This window comes from Lutzomyia longipalpis, chromosome 1, assembly GCF_024334085.1.
Source record: "Lutzomyia longipalpis isolate SR_M1_2022 chromosome 1, ASM2433408v1".
Lineage (NCBI taxonomy): Eukaryota > Metazoa > Arthropoda > Insecta > Diptera > Psychodidae > Lutzomyia > Lutzomyia longipalpis.
In genome coordinates, this window is record NC_074707.1 from 30,707,192 (window position 1) to 30,728,321 (window position 21,130).

A 21,130-nucleotide genomic window follows, 5' to 3' on the forward strand; every position below is an offset into this window, starting at 1 on the left:
AATCATCTTGTCATAAATTTTATAAGAAGGTTAAATTGCGAGATATTCTTGAGTCTATTGAATCTATTGAGAACATTGAGAATGATTTACACTAACATTATTGGACGAAAGCTGGAAACGACAGTTTTCAATATTTCCATATTCCCAGTCACAGAGGGATGTATTACGCGAATAGTTTTATAATATTTTTTCTTCCCGGAAAAACCATTAAAAATATTAATTTAAATCCTTTAAATTAAACAAATATTCGTTTACAGAGATTGTTGGAAATTGCAAATAATTTATTTATCCAGAACTGCGTATTTTACATTAAAACATTTAGTCAGTATAATCTATGATATATGTATTTATGAAAGAGATGAATCATCTTTTTGCAATTTGCATTATAATTTAAATGAGAACGGAAATACCCTATACTCTTACTCTACCACTTCAACTAAATTGTATATAAACGTCCTCATTATGCATAATTGCATTCAATATTCTACGTCATTTATTATTCTAAGTAGTGAGTAGTAGTGTATCTGACATAATTGGAAAATATCATAGAGTTTATGCAAAATTTCCATATATCTACAACATAATGAACTTTCTTATTTTATACGGTACCAATCGTGCTGTCTTTTCTTTGCGTGCCTACATATTTTCTCTAATATTTTCGCAAAAAAAGATTATTATTATCACGCTTAAAGTTTCAGTAAAATGTTAAAAATGAATTCATAATATAAATGATTAAAAAAAGACAACATTAAATTAATTTAATAAAAATTGTCAATTAATTTATTAAACAAAGATTTTCACGCAAAAAGTGGTTAATTAATTAGTACAGGTAAATATTATGTGTAATGATCATATCTATATATGATACATATATCAATCTACATATCTATATACATACTTATACAATAAAGAAAAGATTTCGCGTCTGCAAGCCATACATTCTTACACTATGTACTATTTGAATTTGGCGCCCTAAGTGCAGTAATATTGCCTCACTCCCACGGAAGGTTTTTCACAATTTTCTCGCGTTTTCCGCCGAATTTCCCAGTGAAATTGTGTTCTTTGTGACCACAAAGTGACGTCGCGTTAACTGGCATCGCAGGTTCAAATTGCTCGAAATTCTCGCCAAAAAGTTTTCGTGCAAAGTCTGGAAAAAAATCAGGGGAGTTGCGCCCCCAAATTTTTACTGAAAATACTTGGGGGCCTCCTAAGCATTCCCAGCAACTTTTGAAGCCCCAAAAATGAGCTTTTCTCATAAAATTCGAATTAAAATCTAAAATCACAAAATTGTCTTCATGCTTCACCCAAGACACTTTAAGAAATTATGTTTCATCTCACAGTGAAACATATAACATAAAATTCAAAAGATAGGGGAGAGCGGGGCAAAAAAACCACTTTGAGAGTTTGGAAAAAGCTTAAAATATCATATTTTCTAGTAAAGATATAATAAAACGGTCTGAAAAAGAGTTGCAGAGCAAGAAATGTCCTAAAGAAATGAACTAGAGGCGTTTAAATGCTAAAATAATAAGATATATCTTTTTCAATAGAGTAAAAAAGAGCTTTCCCACAGTATCAAAGAAAAGCAAGAAACCATCCCCTAAGAAAGAGATCATCACTTCATATTTCATTACATAAGCGAATTTATGTACAAAAAAAAAGATAATAACACAAAGTCCAGGGCGGTATGATAAATGAAGTAATTAATTAAGAATTGCTATATGCAGTATGTATATAGAAATTTTCTGGAACATTAACTAGGTGAGGAAAGCCATTTTTTATCAATTAGCAAATTGTCCCTGTGGCAAGTGGTTGGATATACCTACCTATATACCTATATACATATATATTTAATGTTGAAAGACTATTGAAATTGTCGATAGGTATGGTTGAGCAGTTGAAGCTGTACCAACCATGAAAAGAAAAGCAAATTCTGAGATTCTGTGTGCTGAAAAGAGATATGAGTGCAATTTATCGATTAAGTTTCACATGCAATTATCTCTCTGGGAATGTCATTAGAGGAGGAATTTTTGGGAAAGTTTGGCAAGAAAGTTCTACGTGTGTATTGGTTGGGTTTGAGATGTTTACAGAAAATCGATTAGCAATAATGAAACCCTGTCTAGACTTTAGACTCCATCAATCCAGAGAAACAAAGAATTCATTCTTGAGGGTAGTAGAGAAGATATACTTTATGTGGGAAATCATATATATATGTGCATACATATACTATACATGTATTTATGTAATAAATGTTGAGAAAAGGAATAATACTTTTTGGGTCTAGCTAGGTCTATGAGGGATTTCTGAGACATGCCCTATTCTTACCACTATTATATTCAAGAGGACTGCTGGATGATGAAGAATTCACGAAAAAATCTATACCACAGAAAATGCAGACAAAGTTTCTATGAGGCACAAAAAAAAGATGGAAATGAAAAAAAAAGAGAAGAGAATGTAATTTTATCAGCACCCCAAGTCCCTCTTTCATCCTTCAAAATTCTCAATTCTATTCCAACAGCTGCTCATCCAATATATATTTTTCAGGTAATGCATTTATTGTCAGAACACAAGGAGATCTCATCCGAAATCACACAGATTTTCGTCTTCAAAACCATTATGTGTGCGTGTGTCTATTGAATTGCATGAGAAAAGGGACACTTAAGGCAAATCCATTGCCATATAACTGAGATTCTCAGATGTACAAGCATACATTTTTGACCAAAAAGATGCTAATTCTTTGCACTTTTCTATTAATTTAATTTTTCAATTTTGTATGCAATTTTTTTTACCAATTCTTTCAAAAATTCTTTTTTCTTTCAAGAACAATTTGTGTTAAGTTAAGAATACAGTTAACTCCTGCTTCTACATAACTTATGCCTAGGTCCTAGTTTAGGATTATTCACGACGAGGCTTTTTTGTTTTCAGGAATTACTGCAACAATAAAATACCCACATTATCCTAATTTAGACGCATTCATTCTGATAAGTTCATTTACCTTGTTTAAGTGGAATTCTAGGATAATAAAATGGAAGAGATTTTGAGGGGACTGAGGAAAAGATTTACTAGTCAATAGAAACTTCTTTATTATACTAAACATTCTCAACATTTTATAAGAGCAAAGGAGGGTGACCGCATTAGAAGATGAAGTGAAGGAAATTCGAAAATCCGACTTTCCTTAACTTTTAGACTAGATAGATATATAGATAATATTTATTTCTCTTTCCATTTACTGCGCCTGTCGACGACTTCATTGCCAACCTCACCCAGAAAACGGCAGAAAATTCGGATCACTCGGAAAATTCTTATTTACATTCAATTTACATATTTATATACAAAAGACACTTGAAACTATACAATGCAAAATGTTTTCCCCACAAATTTAAAATGTATGAGAGCTTCTCGGCAGAGCTGAAATGGAAAAAGTAAGGGACTTTACGTTGTACATTGCTAGAAGAAGGCGTTCTTCGCGTATACTTCTCTGTCTTTCTTCATGCATCCTGATTCAAATTTGTTAGAGTATTGGCAGCTAAAATAGACTATAGGGTTACATGAAATATCACAGTAAGTTTGGGAATCCTTATCTTGAACAGATTATATAGATAGAGCATTTAAAAACTGTAGTATAGGGGACTCAAAATCTTAGCCATGAAAGAAAACGAATTAGAGATGAAGCTCCATATTTAGGTTTCGCTTGATATTTACAACAAGCTACCATCCTAAAGTTAATGCAACTGTTTTATTGCTTTAACTGTCCTTGATTATTCCTTATAAAGATTTTGATCTTAAAACAAGGATCGCCAACTTAGCATAAACCTGGAAAATTAAATTTTCATATCACTTTCACTTTAAGGACTAATCAAGACATTTTTGATGAATGACAATAGCTGTGATGTAAAATATTTTCTTATTGATAGTTGGAAAAAATAAATGTGCTGAGGGTCCAAAAAGTGATGGTTCACCAATGCATTTCCAGCACACATGGAGCATAATCATAAAAACATTTTTCGTGTGGCCGAAATGGAGAAAAATAGAAACGGAGATGGCAAAATGGTGTGTATATGTGTATCGTAATCAAGAAATGAAAATTTTTTGAAACTGGATCTTTCGAAATTCGATAGTGTCTGAAAAGAAGAATATTTGCTTGGGTGGGGTGTGTGTGATATTGGAGAAAATTTCACTCTTTTGTAGGTATATTCTGCACTTTGGGCACTTTTGCTTATCATTTCCCAACATTGAGATGAGAATGCGAGAAAATGAAGGGGAAATCTGAATTACCCTCCCTCCCACCTTCCTCCACAATGTATCGCAATTTATCCTGGAATGGGGTTGCGAGGGTGGCGGTAGTACGAGAGGATGTGGTAGTACATTGGAGGTAGGTAGTGAGTGATCCCGATAGAAAGGGATTAGAGCGCGAAAAGTATAATTCTGTACTATGTATTATTTTTTTGGGTAGAATGAGAAAGAGAGAGATGTGAAGATGTGTCGGTGGAAAGAGTGGGAAACATTCTTTCTCTCATTCCCCCCCATGACAATCACTCATATGGCAAAATACCACGAGTGCCATGCTCTGAGCTGGGGAATTTTCAATGGAAGAGAAAAGAAGACGGGGAAGTTGTGTGTGCGAAGATTTGAGAAATTTTCAATGTAGTGTGTGATGTTGCTGAGTGCGGACGAACTTTTTTGGGTGACAAGCAGCTGTGAAAAGTATTAAAATTATTCTATAAATTTGTGAAAACAACCAATAACAAGTGAAAATAATGATGCAGAGCAATTGGAATTTTCCAACCAGTCCAGTATTTCAGTGAATCCTCAATTGTTAACGAATTAGCAGTGCCTATCGAGAACCCACATTGGCTTTTCTTCATTTCTTTGGGGGGACAATGTGTGTGCGATTCTAACCTCATTCTTAGAAAGTGTGCTCAAAGTGTTATTTAGAACAATTTCTCTTCACCTAGAGAGAGATAGAAAATAACTGTAAAAAATTTCTACACACTGTGTATATTTTAGTTTATTTGTTCAACTAGTGTGGATATAAAATACATTTCTTTTTTCTAATTAATTTAATAATTACCAATCTGCTACACACTTATTATCTTCTTCATTTTTTTTCGTCTGCATTTTCTCCTCGCGCGGATTTTTTTCCCTCATCACCAACGAATTTTTTTTTTCGTTGAAAATTTTTCTATCGCAAGGAGTGAAAATTAAAACGTGATACAAACTGGATATAGCACAATTTTCTCGGATCAAAGGAAAAATGCCACAGCCAAATTGTCAATCTATACGATATTGCTGTAAGTATATATATTTTTTCTGATAGAATTCTTTCATACTACCTATACTAGTATGAAGAAAAAAAATTAGTTACTGGGGGATCACTGATTGCTCCACATTGTTGCTTTTGGGTCACACAAAGTAATAGAAAATTCTGAAATGTTAAGATAAAAGGAGAGTGTGTGTGACAGAGAGATAGTGTAGGAATTGTGGGGAACAGAGTGATTACAATATATATGTACATATATATAAATGTAATGAAAACCCTCCTTCTTTTGAGAACCTTCTGACCGTCACATACATTATCAGTTTTTTTCGCTTGATAATCAAGTGTGTGAACTTTTCTTATCTAGTTGGACAATTTTGCTCCACACTCACAATTCTTCCACATTTTTTCTCCTCCCTTCTTTCCGCCCAAAAAGGCGAGAAACTTGAAATCATCAATGGAAAAATGAGTGTGGTTTTTTTTTCACCATAGTCATATATTTTTCGGATTATGGGGCCATCGTGAAAACGCGCGCGCATACGGGGAGAAGCACTCTCTGGAGATTTTTGTATTTGAAAAGAAGAAGAAAAATTTCTTCTGCAGCAATCTCTTGGAGAGAGAAAGAAGAGGCTGATTGAGAAAAAACGGGGCTATTCGCGTGTGCATGAGCAAGATACCAATATATTGCCGACACAGTTCCTCCTGTACTAGAAAATAGGCAGCAGGTGAAAGTTTCTTCGACGACAAAATAATATTAAAATATGTATTAATTTCTTTCTATTTATCGATGATGTTCTGCGCTGTTTGCCCATTTCTAGTTGCCACACATTCCGCTGTCCACACACACCGAAAAAAAAAGCGCAGTGGGGATACCCATACGACATAAGAAAATATTATAAAGAGAGATGATGGTCAACGTTTTCTGCTTTTCATTTTAATGTTTTCTTAATCGAAGAAATTGTCTTCTTTCAACATTACAATTTTATTAGTAATTTTACATTTTTCACCATTTTCTCAATAACTTTTCCTCCACTTTGGATATAATTTATTGAGTTGGTGGGTATCAGTATTTGGCCCCACTATGAATATTATGTATATGTATTCTTGCGCGTGTCAATTGGAAATTCATGTGTAGAAATTTGATGCACAGAAAGAAAAGTCCAAGAGAGAAAGAAATTTCTAAAGTGGAGGTATAAAGAAATTCATTGAAGAATCTTCAATGAATTTCTTTTTCTCTCCTCCAACTCTTTTCCCATGCCAAACTAAGGTAAGAAGCAGAAGACGAGAAAAAAAGCGCGATTAAGGATAGAAAATTTCTCTTCATTAAATATTCCAGTGAAGAAGTACAGAGAGACTGAGAAATTATGATTGGCTTGGAGAAAGAGACAAAATTGAATGACGACGGATGGGATGGTTTATGCTTCTAACATAAGCATTCCAGGGGCTTTTACTTCCTTTTAGCAATCCCTGTCTGCTATATATATACATATATGTTTTATATATAGTATCGTACTCTATATACCTACATATATTTATTTATTATTGAAAATGCGACGATTGGATGAATTTTGGATACATACTATGTAGTGCAATATATGTATGTAGCATTTTATAAAAGACAAAATCAGAATGATTTTGGGATGTTTGTGAGTAAGAGGAAGATGACACTATGTCGTGTGTGCAATGATGATGAGTGTAGGACGCACAATTGGCACATACTCTACTATAATTAACATTATTGGGTTATGATTTCTGTGCTCATCGCAACAAACACAAGATAATCAGCAGAAAATCTTGTCCCGCTTCTCACTTCTTTCTTTTTTTTTCTCCACCATATGAAATGGGAGAGATTCAATTCAAGAGAGCGACTTGTCTTTTGACTGTGTGCAACTACTATGTAAGGCATTCTTTACATTTCTACTTGTTGCTGGTCTGTTTGTAATTTCTATCTTAGCTTGAGCGCAATTTCACTCGTGTGTTATCTTCATCTGCTGCTGTCCTCTCCTCTCTGCCCGCCCCATACAAAACGAGCCAATTTATTTTACTTCGCACAGAAGAAGAAATCTTTTCTCCGTCCTTACCATGTATTGATATATGTATGGTACATATATGTATATATTTTCCATATTATGGGCAAATATACAAGAGTGAGAATATGCGCCTTTGCAACAGTGTATGTATGTGAGGGAAAAAAATCAAAGAAAGAGCCAAAGATGTAATAATGCAAGAAGAAAAAGCTACCAAATCGTTTTATTTATTGAGAGAAGGAACTCACAACATGAAAGACGAGTATAATATCGGGGAAGGGAGAGAATTTTTGTAAGGCTTGCCTGAGCCTGTGAGAATAGACGAATTTTTGGGGAAGGATCCGAAGAACGAGGGTTGCTCTGGCTGTGTGAGATGTGCGATGAGCCCATTGGGAAGAGATGATGTCAAGACGAATTCAACACGAAAAAGATGCTCTTTGCACAAAAGGGAGGTTTATGAAAGAAAGTTGCAGAGATGAAATGAGGAAATTAAATAAGTGTGTGTGAGCACGTTAAAAGATCAACCATTTGGACCTAATATTTGGTTATTTTGCTTTTTCCCATTAAAAAAAAAAGATTCCCGCGTCTTTTTTTCGCATTGACTTTTATTTTTCTCGCCTTGCTTGAGACAACATAGTGTTATTGGACGCGGAGAGCCAAAAAGGAGAGAGATGAAGACGAAGAAAAAAAGCTTTTACCATATTTTTACAATTTAATCGAACACACTTCACCAATAAATGGTATACATATATTATATATGTACATATATTGATATACAATAGGAGTTAGTATTGTAAAGTACGTCCGCGACTGTTGAATGGCAAAAAGTAGGGCAACTGATGAACACCCAAGCAAAGAGAGTCTCAAGCCCAGACACACTATATGTGAGGAGATTGAAGTTGCTGAATTGGAAGAAAGAAGTGACGAGGGAGCACACACAACAGAGAAGGAAAAAAGGTGCTTCACAATGAAGAAGAAACATCTGACTCCGAGAGAAGAGTGAAAGAAAGAGGTGAAAAAAAAAATCAGCAAGAATTCTTCTCACTTTGCATTGAAAATTTCACCCAAAATTGGTCAGGAGAGAGCAAGAGAGTGACTCCCGGATATTAATGGGTTTGTCTGCTGCTGCAATAACCAAAAGGGAAAATTCTCAAAGGTGAAGAGAATATTTCTTTAGGCTATATACCTGGGCTAATTGGTCAATTAATGTAATGTACAATGTAAAGTATGAATACATTGTATCGGCTGTCGTATTCCACCCTACGTGTCATCCACGTGTTACCCAGGCCAACATAGTTCCTGATGCCATAGAGCATAATAATAATCTATATATACATATGTATGCACCATGTGTATACATATTAGTGACGAAAAATTCGATTTATGCGTATTTAGCGAGTCAAACGATCAAGTTCCGTGGTCGTCGAAAATCTATGTCAAATATTTTGGGGCATCTGATAGAAATCTACCTCGGAGAGTCCGTCAGAATGTTACTGTCCCACATTTCGTGGTCGACCACAACAGCCAAATGCAAATAAAGAGTTGAGATTTTTACTCATCTTCCTCTTCATCTTCTTCTTTTGTAAAAGACTCTTCTTTTTCTGCCTTTTTCCACTTTGTCTCTCTTTCGCACCTCCTTCTGCTGGCGCTTCATACATATATATTACTATATACGCACACAATGGCACTTCATATTTTATTTATTGTTGTTGCCATCGTGTCTCCGGGTTCTGATCTAAATTCACACTTACAAGTTTTCACGATGCTTCTTTCTTCATTTTCCCTTCGGATTGTTGTTGCACATTAAAATCACACGCGGTGTATGGATGTGAAATTATTTTACATGTAAACACATTTCTCTACCATAAGGTGTCAACGTAGAAAAATACCCAAATTGTGCGTTTTATATTTTTCACACATATATATCTATGTTTTCTCTATCTATGCAAAGGCACTATATATGTACATATAATAGAGAGATGCTTCTCACTAGATGAGAATTTTGTGGATCATTTCGTTGAATGCTTGACCCAAAAACTCATTTTGTGTACCACACAGTGACGCGTCGTTAAGGTGTTTGCTGATTAGAATTTTGAACCTAGAAATTTGTCTATGTTCGTCTCGTAGATTATTTATCAATCAGACGACAGACACATATTAGCATGATGGGATGAGTTGGCAAAAACAACCATTATCATATCAGTTTTTTTTCTTCATACAGCATTGACTCTCCTCTCTGTGGTAACTGGTCTAACATGCACGAATTTCACTTTGTATTATAACTTCTCAAGTGCTTCTTAAGAAAATTTACATTTCGCTTTTCAAAAAAGAGCAACGTGACATTAGGATTATTTCTTTCTAAAAGGAATATTTCTGGAGATTTTTTTGGAGAACAGATAAAATTTGTTTTTTTTTTTCAATTAAAATGCTTTTACTCTCAACTGCGAATTGTCAGTTTTATTTTGGAGAAAGGCTTCCGCTGATTCCTGTTTATTTTGATTAGCTCTCTCTTTTATAAAGAGTTTGCTTACGCATATAGCCACATGTGTCATAATATAGTGCTGCTTTCCAGTTTAAAGTTCTTTTTAAGAAAAAATTATTGTCGTCTGCTTTTTTATACCTACTGTACATAGTAGATTATCCACATTAGACATGATATCTAATTTTCTAAAAATCTCTCAATCGTTCTAACTGATATCTGAAGAATTTATTTTCTTCTATACTATAAAATAATTCTACAGAGTTTTTGCTCTTCTATGATGTCTAAAGTTCTATGTATGCATGAACATTTGCTTGTCTCCTGATGTAATCATTATTATTCGCTTTAACAAAAACAAAAACAGTAGGGGGCTGTCGGCATTAACAACGTAAGGTCGTTTTTCGTAGAAGTATGCAAAAATTTGTAATCTTCATTAACTACATATCCTAATCACTGCAGATATGCACAATAAGTCGCTATATGTAGGTACTTAAATTGAATAAAATAGTTCAATTTAATGAATAACCCTTCAACTAAATTAAACGTGTTCTCTTGCCTCATTACTTAAATAAAAAAAATCGAAAGTTTTTTTTTTTAAAGAATATTGGAGAAAACTTCCCAAAAGAGCTTAAATCGTACAAAATGATGACTTCAGTCTTAAATTCTGTGAAAGGTATAATCGTGCAGACTTGTAAACAGGATTTTTTCTTTCAATGAATTACTTGTTTATCAAAAAAATGTTTGTGACGGAATGGAACTAGTACTTTACCAATTATTTATTTCTCAATTCTATTTTTTATTTCATTTCCTTACACCTGCACCAAAATATATTATTACTTTGCATAAAAGTGCGAAGATTTTACAAAAGTTTGTCAAACTTTTTTTTCAAATTGAAAACAGTTTTTATGTAAAAAAAAAAACGCAATAAAATTTAAGACACGAAGGGTTCAGAATATTTTAAGCATCACACATTTCCTTTTCTCAAAGAGAAAGTAAGTGATTTTTAAAATGGTCTGATTCCATATGCTTGAGCGTTTCAAGTTGTCTCAATGTGATAAAGCCATTTTGTGCTTCTGAAGAAAATGAAATTTGGACAGTATATTATAGATATGAGATTTACCTCTGATAAGAGTTTTATAGCTTTTGAAAAAAAAAAATCAAAAAGTATCTCCCTTACTCCTCAGAATCCCCTTCAATTGGATGTATTCTAAATAAATTTTCCTAAGATGTGATCTTTGTTTGAGATAAATGGGTAGAAATTATAATGTTGATGTGTATAAAAAGTGCACAAACAGCAAATGTGAAGAATTCTCTTACTAAACTTTCTCTTCTCTGTGTGAGAATGCGAATTCTCTCGATATTCATCAACTCTTAAACTGAGTCACAGTTGGAAGCTCCAAATGGGAATACAATGGGTGTATTTTCTTTTATTGTGATTTTGTATTCTTATCCCCTAACTAACAGTGAGAATGCCGTGAGGAGAATGGTTTATTTGGGGGGGAAAAAGCTTTCATATATATACAGCCATATAGATAGTAAATCAAGGCATTTACCTTGACACCAATAAAATGCAAAATTAGGTCACTAGTCAGCATACTTCTTTTCTTCCGTTCTTACGAGCTTGCTGGTGTATTGATACATAATTATGAATTCCTGCTTTGACTATTCTTCTTTTAACATAACTTGTGGATGACCCAAAGAAATCTATTTATACGATTTCACCATATTGTGGTGGTGGGTACTCCTGTAGAATTATTAATCTAAACTTGTGTAAAGAAGTTAATATTCTTTTTGAAGTTGGAAATACAAACGGTAGCCACTCAATGTCGCTCCTTTCTTAATTTTCGAATTTTTTCTCGTGAATAAAATACTGACACCTAAATGAGATGGAGGAGAAAAGATACTAATAAGTAATTGTTTGGATTATTACACTTTTGCAGGGGAGGCGGAAAAAGTAAAAACCTTGATACGGTTGAGGGCAGAACTTTCACCACTCTTCACGGGCAAACGAAATGCAGCCAAATACGCTTGGGCGTGAGTATCATCATCATTGAAAATGGAAGAAGAGAAGAAGCACGAAATCTATGGCAATGTCTCTTCTCCGAGTAGCGAAAGATTTCTTCACTTTGTAAAATCTCTTTTTTTTCTCTTTTTTTTTCGGGTTTTGTGCCCCTTTCAGTGTCGTGGAACGCGAATTGAATGTTCCACTGCCACTGGCGAAGATAATCAAGAAGTGGAACAATCTACTGCAAGAATATAAAGCTATAAAATTGTCAGAAGAACCCAAAAGACGCGACTGGCCCTTCTTCAACATGATGGACGTGTATTTTAGTGACCAAGTCAATGATCCAACATTGCGACTCTTCTCGTCCACGAAGACCTTTGGGGCTGACAATCTCGATGATTGCACTTTCGAAGACAGCATCGTGATGTCTAATGCAATTGCAGCAGCAACAGCAGCCGCACAGCAGGCTTCACGTGAAGCACGTGAGTCCGCAGAGGCAGCAGATATGATGCAAGATTCAAAATCAGTCAGCTCTCACGACGACAATGACTCCACAAAGCCAAGTACAGTAGGACATGCAGCTCCATCGACAACCTCCACACCAGTCAGCAATTCCTACAACAACGGCATCGGTATTCGGGACTATGACGAGCTGATGGAGTCAAAGTACACTGAGGCTATGCACCAGAAGGATGTTTCAGCACAAGAACTCCTACAGCAAGCAGAACACCACAATATCGATCAGTACTTGCTGTCCTGGAATAATTTCTACGGGAACATGTGTCGTGGCTTCCACAGCCTCCAGAAGGATGGACAAATGGTGGATGTGACAATTGCGGCAGGTGGAAAAATCTTCAAAGCACACAAACTCGTTCTATCCGTGTGTAGTCCATACTTTCAGAAAATCTTCCTTGAACACCCTTCCACACATCCCATACTCTTCATGACAGATGTACATAGTAATCACATGGCGGGTCTCCTGGATTTCATGTACAGTGGCCAGGTGAATGTAAAGTACGAGGATCTCCCGAATTTCCTCAAAGTGGCGGAGGCCATGCAAATTAAGGGGCTCCACAGTGAAAGTACATCCGACCAAGAGGATCCGGGGAAGCATTCAACGCACAATAGCGCAAATTCAGCTAATAGCAATTCAAAGCAGTTCAAACATCCCGCATATCCAGGTGTTACAAATCTCTCCATGGCAGACGCATATCAGCACCGATCGATGGTACCCACGAGCACAGGCAAGAGCCCAAATCTTACCAGATCCACACCACCCAGTAGTCTATCGCCAGCATTGGCGCAATCACGGTTGTACCAACCACCACCCCCGCCACCACCACCCAATGCAGCACCCAAATACCAAATTCACAGCACAAGCAAAACCATGTTGGACAATCAGAAGCACCAGAAGTACTTTTCCAAGCGCAAAATGGCCACACCAATGGAAGTAATCAGTGGTGACAGCAAAATGGATGCCAAACGGAACCGACTGGCTGAGGATTCGAACAAAAACTACAAAGCACTGCCACTAACGGATGAGGACCTTGTAGAGGAGCGCGAATCAACAGATAGGAATGTTAAAACGGAACCCGAACCGGACAACGACAGCAACACCCAGACACAGCAACAACAGGAAGAGGAAGTTTACTATGCGGACTCACCAACAGGAGCAGCAGCAGCTGCTATTGCAGCAACAGCTAAACTCAAACATTCCATCCTCGAGTCCCATTTGAGGCAAAATGAAAATAGTGCACTCTCGGGAAAGCTCAACTTTACGCGGCAGAGTAGCTGAAAATGGTGACATACACTGCGTCCGGCACAAATGATCCCCGGTCGTCCTACAACCACATTTCTCAAATCCCTGATCGCCTGACATTTCGCATTTCGCTAAGATTTATATTTTTTTTTCTTATTATTTTCTAGAAATTCTTTTTTATATTATATGAAAAAAAAGATGAAATTTACAATGTATTTAACTCTAAATTTCCTCTCTAGACCAATTCTCTATACATTTTATGAATTAGTAGAAATATATACTCCATCCCAAACCCCCCCCCCATTTCCTTATATGAAGTAACTTTAATAAACATAAAATGTACGATGTATTTATATAAAATAATAATATCTTAATAAATTATTGTTTTCAATGCAGAGGCTGTACAATCTTGTATCACTATTTCTTAATCTTAAAAATTCTATAATTTTGTGTAAATGATGATTTGACTTTTGTGAATATTTTTTCCCAATTTCTTATCAAACTACCATTATATTTTCCTTTTATCCTTTAATAATAATCAATTTTTATTTTTTTATGTATAAAATAATTCACTTGTTATTGTTCAAGTTTTTTTCTTCATTAATTGCAGACACCACCAAAGAGTTGTTGTAATGTAAATATTATATTAAAATAAAATACAAAAAGACAAAAATTATCCTCCATAAACTTCTGAAATCTACTATAATAATATCCTGTTTACTTCCTTTGCAAGAGCGCACAACCAGCCTCAGAGTGAAAACAATAATTTAACCACTAAAAAAAATTTCCAAAATAAAATTGGAAAATGTATAAAGAAAATATTAGATAAAGAAGAGAAAAAACAAAAGTAGATTGTAATTTAGTTTTCTTTTTAACTTATTCTTCATTCTCTTACGAAATCTTTCTTTTTTTTTAGTTTAACTTATTAATGTCTTTTAGATTGGTACTTAAATTAAATCTTTAACTATGAAAAAGGAATCCTTTATAAATGAAATTATATTAAAAAAAAAACTTTTGAAAAAATCTATTCTTAATTTAGGCAAATTTTATACTCTCAATTAACGGCTTATATTTTAAATTGACTTTTGTCGGCTTTTTTATTGTTATCTTTTGGGCAACTTGACATTAACAAAAAAATAAATAAATGAAAATTACCAATATCTTTTTATTCCCAATTATTGTAAAATAAAATTTTCTATTGAATAAAACCTTTTTAATGAAAATTTGTAGGAAAATGTAAAATAATTTTTTTTTATTCCACTCCTTACGTGTATGAAGGATAAACATATATTATATAAAATATAAAAAAATAAGCGATAATTATTGTTAACTAATGTTAGATGATTGAAAAAAAATGACATATTTTGTAAATTACGTGTAACTTTTATAATAAATTTGTTGCATTGTCAGAATTTTTGTTTTTCATTTTCGTCCTACAAATAATTTCAGTTCTTAGTCTTTGTTAATTGGGCATGTCTCATGAGGAGAAGGGAATGGTCTTCACAGAGTAAGGAAATAATACTTAAGTAACCTTATTTGTTGAAAAAGCTCTGAGATCGTAATAAGATAGGTAGCTAGGACAGTCTATAATTTGATGTTGAAGCTTTAAACTGACTCAATTTTTAACAGAAAATTAGAATCTTCGTGGCCTTCATTCAAACCTGCCCTATGAAGATCTTCGTTTTTAAACTTATGCATGAAAAATAATGTTTAAAATGGAACTTTAAAAAAAAAATATGAAAAATGATCATTACCAAATTTTTCATCAAGATAAATGAAGAATATTTTGAAAAATTCATTTATTTTCTTTTTCAAACAAAATATTTATTATACGTCACAGTATTTCAGTAAAATTATAGCCAATTTGTCGAATGTAAAATATCAGGGTTCGTTTCAAAATCTTACATTTCCTAAAAAAAATGTAATAGGATTTTCCGGTAATTTTGTTTATGAAATAATAATGAATTTAATTTTAAAATTATGTTTTTTCTTATTAATTTATTACCTAAACATATTCAACCAGTCAGATTGATAAAAAGCTCCCAAATATTAATAATATCAAAATCTTCATCTAATTCTTATTCGTTTGCAATTTATTTTTTATTGTGCTATCTGAACTACGATAAATAATAAATTGTAGAAGTGTCTAAGCCTACAATAAGTAATGGATTGAAAATGAGAAAGCTTGGAAAAAATAAAGAATGGACTCTGGATATTAGACTCTATAATGTTTTGTGATGATTTTCCCAAAATACTCCCTTTTCTTATTCACAAATTCTGATCATAAATTTTCACATCTAAATTTAACATTAAGAAGTCACAGGAAGGGTTTAATATTTAAGGGTTACCACAAAATTAAAGTTCTTACAGATTAGACAACAAGAGTTAATTCTTTAGTGACTATTTTATTTAACTTTAATGACATTTTTTTATTATTATTTTAGAGCTACCACCTGTTCATTTTTTCATTCAATTTAAATGAACATTTTGCATCTTTTTTTTTCCCTTTTTGAATATTTTGGTCCATTAATAACGAAAATTAGTGAAAAAATTCGCATTATCCGGATATAAAATCATTACGATGCTCCCTTAATGCTACAAGCGCTTTCATTTTCACCATTATTAATATATTTTGGTAGATAGTTTTATCTCTTAATCTTTCATTCCGTAAAACCCCCCACAAATTTCCCCTTAAGAACCCAAATATTTACATCCAGTCACAATTTCAATTTCTAAAAAACTTTCCAGCAGTCAATTCAGTGAATGAATATGTCATAGCTTTGTGCCTTACCTTTTACCACGCATGGACTTGTCTCAATAGAATCGCTTCTTTGAATTCTCCTTGTGCTTCTGGTAGTACATAATGCCACCAATTGCCACAGCAACAGCCACCATCATACCCAGCAGAATAAGGAAGAAGATTTTCACATTGGACATCCCACTGGGTTTCTTGTCTTCACTCCGTTCTCGTGGTGGTTCGAAGGTTAGTGCTTGAGGAATAATTTGTCGACGTTCTAGACTAGCTTGGGGATCCGTCACCATATCCAATTCATAGAAACGTAGTGAAATAATGTCGTGATTATCGGAAAGATCACCTGTTGTTGCGGATACTCCAAAGAAGTATCCCGTTGGCAAAAGGACTCCCTTCACCGTGAAGCATTCCTTCCATTCACGTTTGTTTTCTAAATCTGTCAGCACTGCAAGGATAAATAAAATTATTAATTTTAATAAAAAACTTGCAAAAAAAATATTGAAAATACAAACCTGTGAGGACATCGTTCTCATAGCGAATCGTTATGACTGTCTCATAATCTACGTTGCGGAATTTTGTTTCGCACCCAGCTAATTGGGTGTGAGTTCCATCGCGATCGTGATCATAATGAAGTGTTCCATTATTCACCATTGCACTCAAAAATGGATGTTGGTGCTAAAAATTATCATAAAATAAATATCAGATTTTTTTGTATTGTTATGGGAATGTGAATATTTTTTTAGCTGTTTCATATTAACCAAAAATGCTCCAATTGCCAGATACAGTAATACGCTTATCAGTTTCAGTAAATGAATGAAAAATTTACCATTGATAGGGAAAAGAGCAAGGTCATTACAAATATGAATTGAAATTATCTTGCTTTGTATAATTTTAACTTTATCAATTAAAATCAATTCATTCATAAAGATTATTTTTTTGATAATTTTTTAAAAAATTGTTTGGACTTTTAGCTTTATTTTTTAATTTATCAGCATACCTAGGATCAAATCTATCAAATACATTATGTTTATTATCAAATTGCAAAGTATTATAAGGGTATCAAAACCAACATGTTTGACTTAAAACAATTGATAAAATATGTTAGATATTGATAGGCCTTCCATTTGAGGATGGATCTATGAGTTTGAATTAAACTGGGTCAATTGATTTTCAAATTTAATTAACTAATTGAATTTTAAATTTTCTTATTTCTGTAATTCTTTGATTAATCAGAAATCAGAAATTCAAAGGAAGATCTTTGATCGTGTCTAGGCTCAAGATTTTTACCCTTTTCTTTGTAAGAAGTTTGATTTTTCTAAAGAATAAAAATTAAGATATATTCAACTTACATTGTGTGGCCCATTGTGATTACTATACGTGTCCAGGATGATTACTAAACCACTGAAGTAATCTTTACTGCCAAAAACTGGTCCGGGGACCATGCGTTCCCTGGCATACCAAATAGCCATTCCATCCCCAAAGAGATCTTTCCCGTGCCCATGCACTTTGAAAGATACCTGCATCTCCCAATTCTTTGTCATACACGGCTGGAAGTAGAGAAAGACGGATTACACGAATAACCACCATGCTTTGTGTTGAGTGGCATTGTTTGGAATCGTGACTCACAACTTGATTCCAGAGACTTCCACTCTTTGACTGGGCATCCGGAGTTAGTCTAACATAATTATTGGTGACCATCGTGTGCCCAGCATAATCCCAATAGGGTACATTCATCCCTGCACCTGTAATAAATGTAAAAAGTAAAAAAAAAATGCTCAAAAAAAAGATGCAACAAGCAAATTTTGCCGGACAATTTTTGTTCTCACCATAAGGTTTGGTTAGAGAGTGTTCTCGCTTCATATAGTCAATGGATTCATATTGGGCACTAACTAAAGCTAAAACTGACACTAATACAGACCACAACAGGGATTTTGGATTCATTTTTGTGAGGTATTTGCGGAAAATTTATTTATTCGCGAATCTGTGCAACTTTGATATATATAATTGTGTGTATGACATATGCACTGTCACTTACAAGATAAATCCATGGGACATGTCAGACGAATCCACTGAAAATAGACTGGACTTTCCAGGGGACACTCTTCCACATGACCTTTTCTTTGAATTGAACTTTAACGGACAATCAAATTGCATTTTTACAATTTGTGATTTATTTGTTATTTTTCTCCTAATATTTAGACATACATTAATTTTTTAGGGTTCCTGGAGCACCTGTGAATGCTCCGAGAGGCCTCCGGGGAGCTTCTGTGCAAAAATTGGGGGTCGCAATTCGTTTGTCCGTTAGAGATTTTAAACACGAAACTTTTTTTCATGGAATAATTTTTTTTTAACTTTCATAATTTTTTATGTAAATCGACGCGGCATCGCTTCTTGAGCATAAAAAACTAAATTTCGCTGGAAAATTCTGCGGATAATGCGAGAAAATTGTCAAATACATTCCGTGCGAGCGAGACAACTAATAGTCACACGTCCAGAGCATGCAGAGGGCGCAACAAACACATAGGGGGTGTGTCACATGATTTTCTTGCTCACCTGACACATCTCGCAGAGTGGAATTTTTGCAAATTTGCATTCATTTTCTTGTGTTAAATTCCCCAAAAAAGTACAGAAAAGATGCCAGTTTGCGGACCTAAACTCTCCCTCTGTGGACTCATCATTTCCGTATGGGGAATAATTCAGCTGGTAAGTACGAAATGGCAATTTTCAAGTGGCCTTCATCTCCAAAAAAATTCCCTGAAAATCTCATTTGGATTGGAAAATTCTCAAGATTGCATGATAAGGGAGCAATTTTTATCATTTTCCACGCAATTTTACCTTTCAGGTCCTTATGGGAGTATTCTACTACATCCACAGTGTGGCCCTGATTGAAGATCTCCTCCTGGAAGAACATTATCCGGGACCAGTTGAATTCTATGCTGCTGCAGATAAGGCATACAGCCAGGTAAAGACAGTAGTAGGGATTTGGGAAGATTCGTGTGTCCAAGAATTCGTCGTAGAGATTCAATTAATTAGCCCATAAAGCTGGTTTTTGTTATCCTGACCACCCTATACTTTGATTCTCATAACGAGATCACTGCTTCCGGACAAAAAAATAACAGGGAATCTTGAAGAATCCTCCGTCTTAATTCCCTAATTATTGAACTTTTATTTCTTTAGTAATAAATCCTCCGTACTTAAATAGGACGATGGAAGCCTTACTAGTTTGAAATAAATGTTGTATTCCGCTATCTGGTTACTCAAGTTGGCAAAATGATCACATGATATTTGCTGAAAAATATATTAGAGCATGAGAAAGTTGGGTGGGAAGTACCAGAGGAAGATGTGGCATAGAGGGAACGTTAATTTGACAAGAAAAACATTTTCGGATATCATTGTTTTATTCAAGAATCGTTCTTAGGTTCCATGACCATTCTAAAGTTCACTCCAACCGGTATAGTCGTCTGATAATACTACCAAACAATTCTTATAAATTTAACTAAATTAGGGCATAATATTTGCACAAACAAAGCTCAAATAGATTGAAATTGATACCTATACACAAAGGGCACACATTAAGTTAGAAATTTTCCAATAGACAGCTTTTATAAATAATTTTCAACTATCCCACAGAATGCATACAATTGCTGGATTGCAGCCTGCATCTATGTGCTCACCCTTGTCATTTCTGGACAGCAGTTCTACGCCAATAGTCGTTCCACAGCAAATTAATGTAGTCATCCCAAAAAAATGCATAATTTAATTATGATTTCATCAATAATTGTGTGTATATCTTTAATATTACCTACAAATTAACTCTAAAGTACCCCCAAAATTTTGGCGCAAGAAACCCCTTCCGTTTATTGCGCAGAAATCCTTGATTTTGATAATTCTTGGACAAAACAAGATTTAATTTATTGTTGTAATAAAAATCTTTTTACGTCAATCCTGTACGAAGAAACTTTACCATGTAAAAATTTGACTTTGTGGGTACTTTAGTGTTAAATACTAGAAAAAGAAACATTATTCTGCTTGGAAAGACATTCCTGTAAATATTCGTCTAAATAGATCCAGTGGTGTGCATCGATAAATTCAAAATCAACATGTTCTTTTTTTTCCAATTCATTCTAGCAGAGTCAGATTATCGCAGGACTAAAACCGAAAATGTATTGAGTAATTTTAAAAGAATGTTACTTATTTTAGTTGAAAAATAAACTGGTAAGACAAAAACGTCTTTAAGAAATTAAATTAGGTGAATGTCGATTTTTTGCAGGTCCAGAATACCGACTTAGAAGTTTTTACAATTTAGCCCTCGATATATATTTTTTGTCGGTAGCTACATCACGTGAATTGGTAAGATGTTGTAAGTAGTGGTCCTACATTCTCATAGAGATCTAAGTATTTAGAGATAAACTACGTATTTCAATGGACTGCTTGTAACTCTGGCGAAGCGATAAAGGAATCGTTCTACCTAAACAAATGACGTGAATTTATATCATTGCTATCTCTACATAGGCCACTTGAAATTATTAACACTTCGCATGCCAAGGTATTTGAATTTACGTATTTAACTGAATATTGACTTTGATAATTACATTTTTTGACCTTTATTTTAAAAGTGTTTAGATCGTTTGCACAAATTGCGAATAAGATAAATGTTTTTTTTTAAGAATATTCGGGTTAAATTAAATAAAAACCGTTTACTTTTAGCTGTGATTCTTTCTTCAAAGAAGCACAGCTTCTGTGTCGTCAGATTGAGCTCAAACTTGGGATGAGTATGAATTAGGGTCCCTATATTCTAAAAAATAAAAAAAAAACGGTGGCGCCAAAAATCTTTCCGTCCGTCCGTCCAGCCGG

The 21,130-nt window shown here is 34.1% G+C and overlaps 3 protein-coding genes across 4 annotated transcripts; 2 read left to right on the top strand and 1 right to left on the bottom strand.

Annotated features, from left to right (window-relative positions):
• The first annotated feature begins 4,582 nt into the window (after positions 1-4,582).
• On the top strand, positions 4,583-13,928 carry LOC129785835 (modifier of mdg4). Of its 2 annotated transcripts, none has more exons than XM_055820476.1 (4): positions 4,583-4,971; positions 5,190-5,288; positions 11,701-11,794; positions 11,940-13,928. In XM_055820476.1, exons 2-4 carry the CDS (start codon positions 5,252-5,254, stop codon positions 13,558-13,560), a joined length of 1,752 nt encoding a protein of 583 aa, XP_055676451.1. In that variant the 5' UTR covers positions 4,583-4,971; positions 5,190-5,251; the 3' UTR covers positions 13,561-13,928. The 2 variants fall into 2 exon arrangements, with proteins under 2 accessions (XP_055676451.1, XP_055676452.1); XM_055820477.1 differs by having other exon boundaries at positions 4,583-4,701.
• Positions 13,929-15,306: 1,378 nt separating this feature from the next.
• On the bottom strand, positions 15,307-18,334 carry LOC129785877 (vesicular integral-membrane protein VIP36). Its single transcript, XM_055820541.1, has 5 exons — positions 18,103-18,334; positions 17,903-18,018; positions 17,626-17,823; positions 16,789-16,951; positions 15,307-16,721 (listed from the first exon to the last, which is right to left on the bottom strand). The coding sequence occupies exons 1-5, from the start codon at positions 18,215-18,217 to the stop codon at positions 16,339-16,341; spliced, it is 975 nt and encodes a 324-aa protein (XP_055676516.1). The 5' UTR covers positions 18,218-18,334; the 3' UTR covers positions 15,307-16,338.
• Positions 18,335-18,801: 467 nt separating this feature from the next.
• Positions 18,802-20,503, top strand: LOC129785927 (ribonuclease kappa). Its single transcript, XM_055820596.1, has 3 exons — positions 18,802-18,979; positions 19,119-19,238; positions 19,907-20,503. The coding sequence occupies exons 1-3, from the start codon at positions 18,911-18,913 to the stop codon at positions 20,003-20,005; spliced, it is 288 nt and encodes a 95-aa protein (XP_055676571.1). The 5' UTR covers positions 18,802-18,910; the 3' UTR covers positions 20,006-20,503.
• Positions 20,504-21,130: the final 627 nt, after the last annotated feature.

Bases quoted from the DNA above. Each gene is read 5' to 3' on its own strand.
- LOC129785927 (XM_055820596.1), top strand. From the start codon at position 18,911: ATGCCAGTTTGCGGACCTAAACTCTCCCTCTGTGGACTCATCATTTCC. The intron at 18,980-19,118 runs GTAAGTACGAAA...TTTACCTTTCAG, and splicing joins TATGGGGAATAATTCAGCTG to GTCCTTATGGGAGTATTCTA. The intron at 19,239-19,906 runs GTAAAGACAGTA...ACTATCCCACAG, and splicing joins CAGATAAGGCATACAGCCAG to AATGCATACAATTGCTGGAT.
- LOC129785877 (XM_055820541.1), bottom strand. From the start codon at position 18,217: ATGAATCCAAAATCCCTGTTGTGGTCTGTATTAGTGTCAGTTTTAGCT. The intron at 16,952-17,625 runs GTAAGTTGAATA...GATAATTTTTAG, and splicing joins ATCACAATGGGCCACACAAT to CACCAACATCCATTTTTGAG. The intron at 16,722-16,788 runs GTTTGTATTTTC...TTATCCTTGCAG, and splicing joins TGAGAACGATGTCCTCACAG to TGCTGACAGATTTAGAAAAC.
- LOC129785835 (XM_055820476.1), top strand. From the start codon at position 5,252: ATGCCACAGCCAAATTGTCAATCTATACGATATTGCT. The intron at 5,289-11,700 runs GTAAGTATATAT...ACACTTTTGCAG, and splicing joins TCAATCTATACGATATTGCT to GGGAGGCGGAAAAAGTAAAA. The intron at 11,795-11,939 runs GTGAGTATCATC...TGCCCCTTTCAG, and splicing joins GCAGCCAAATACGCTTGGGC to TGTCGTGGAACGCGAATTGA.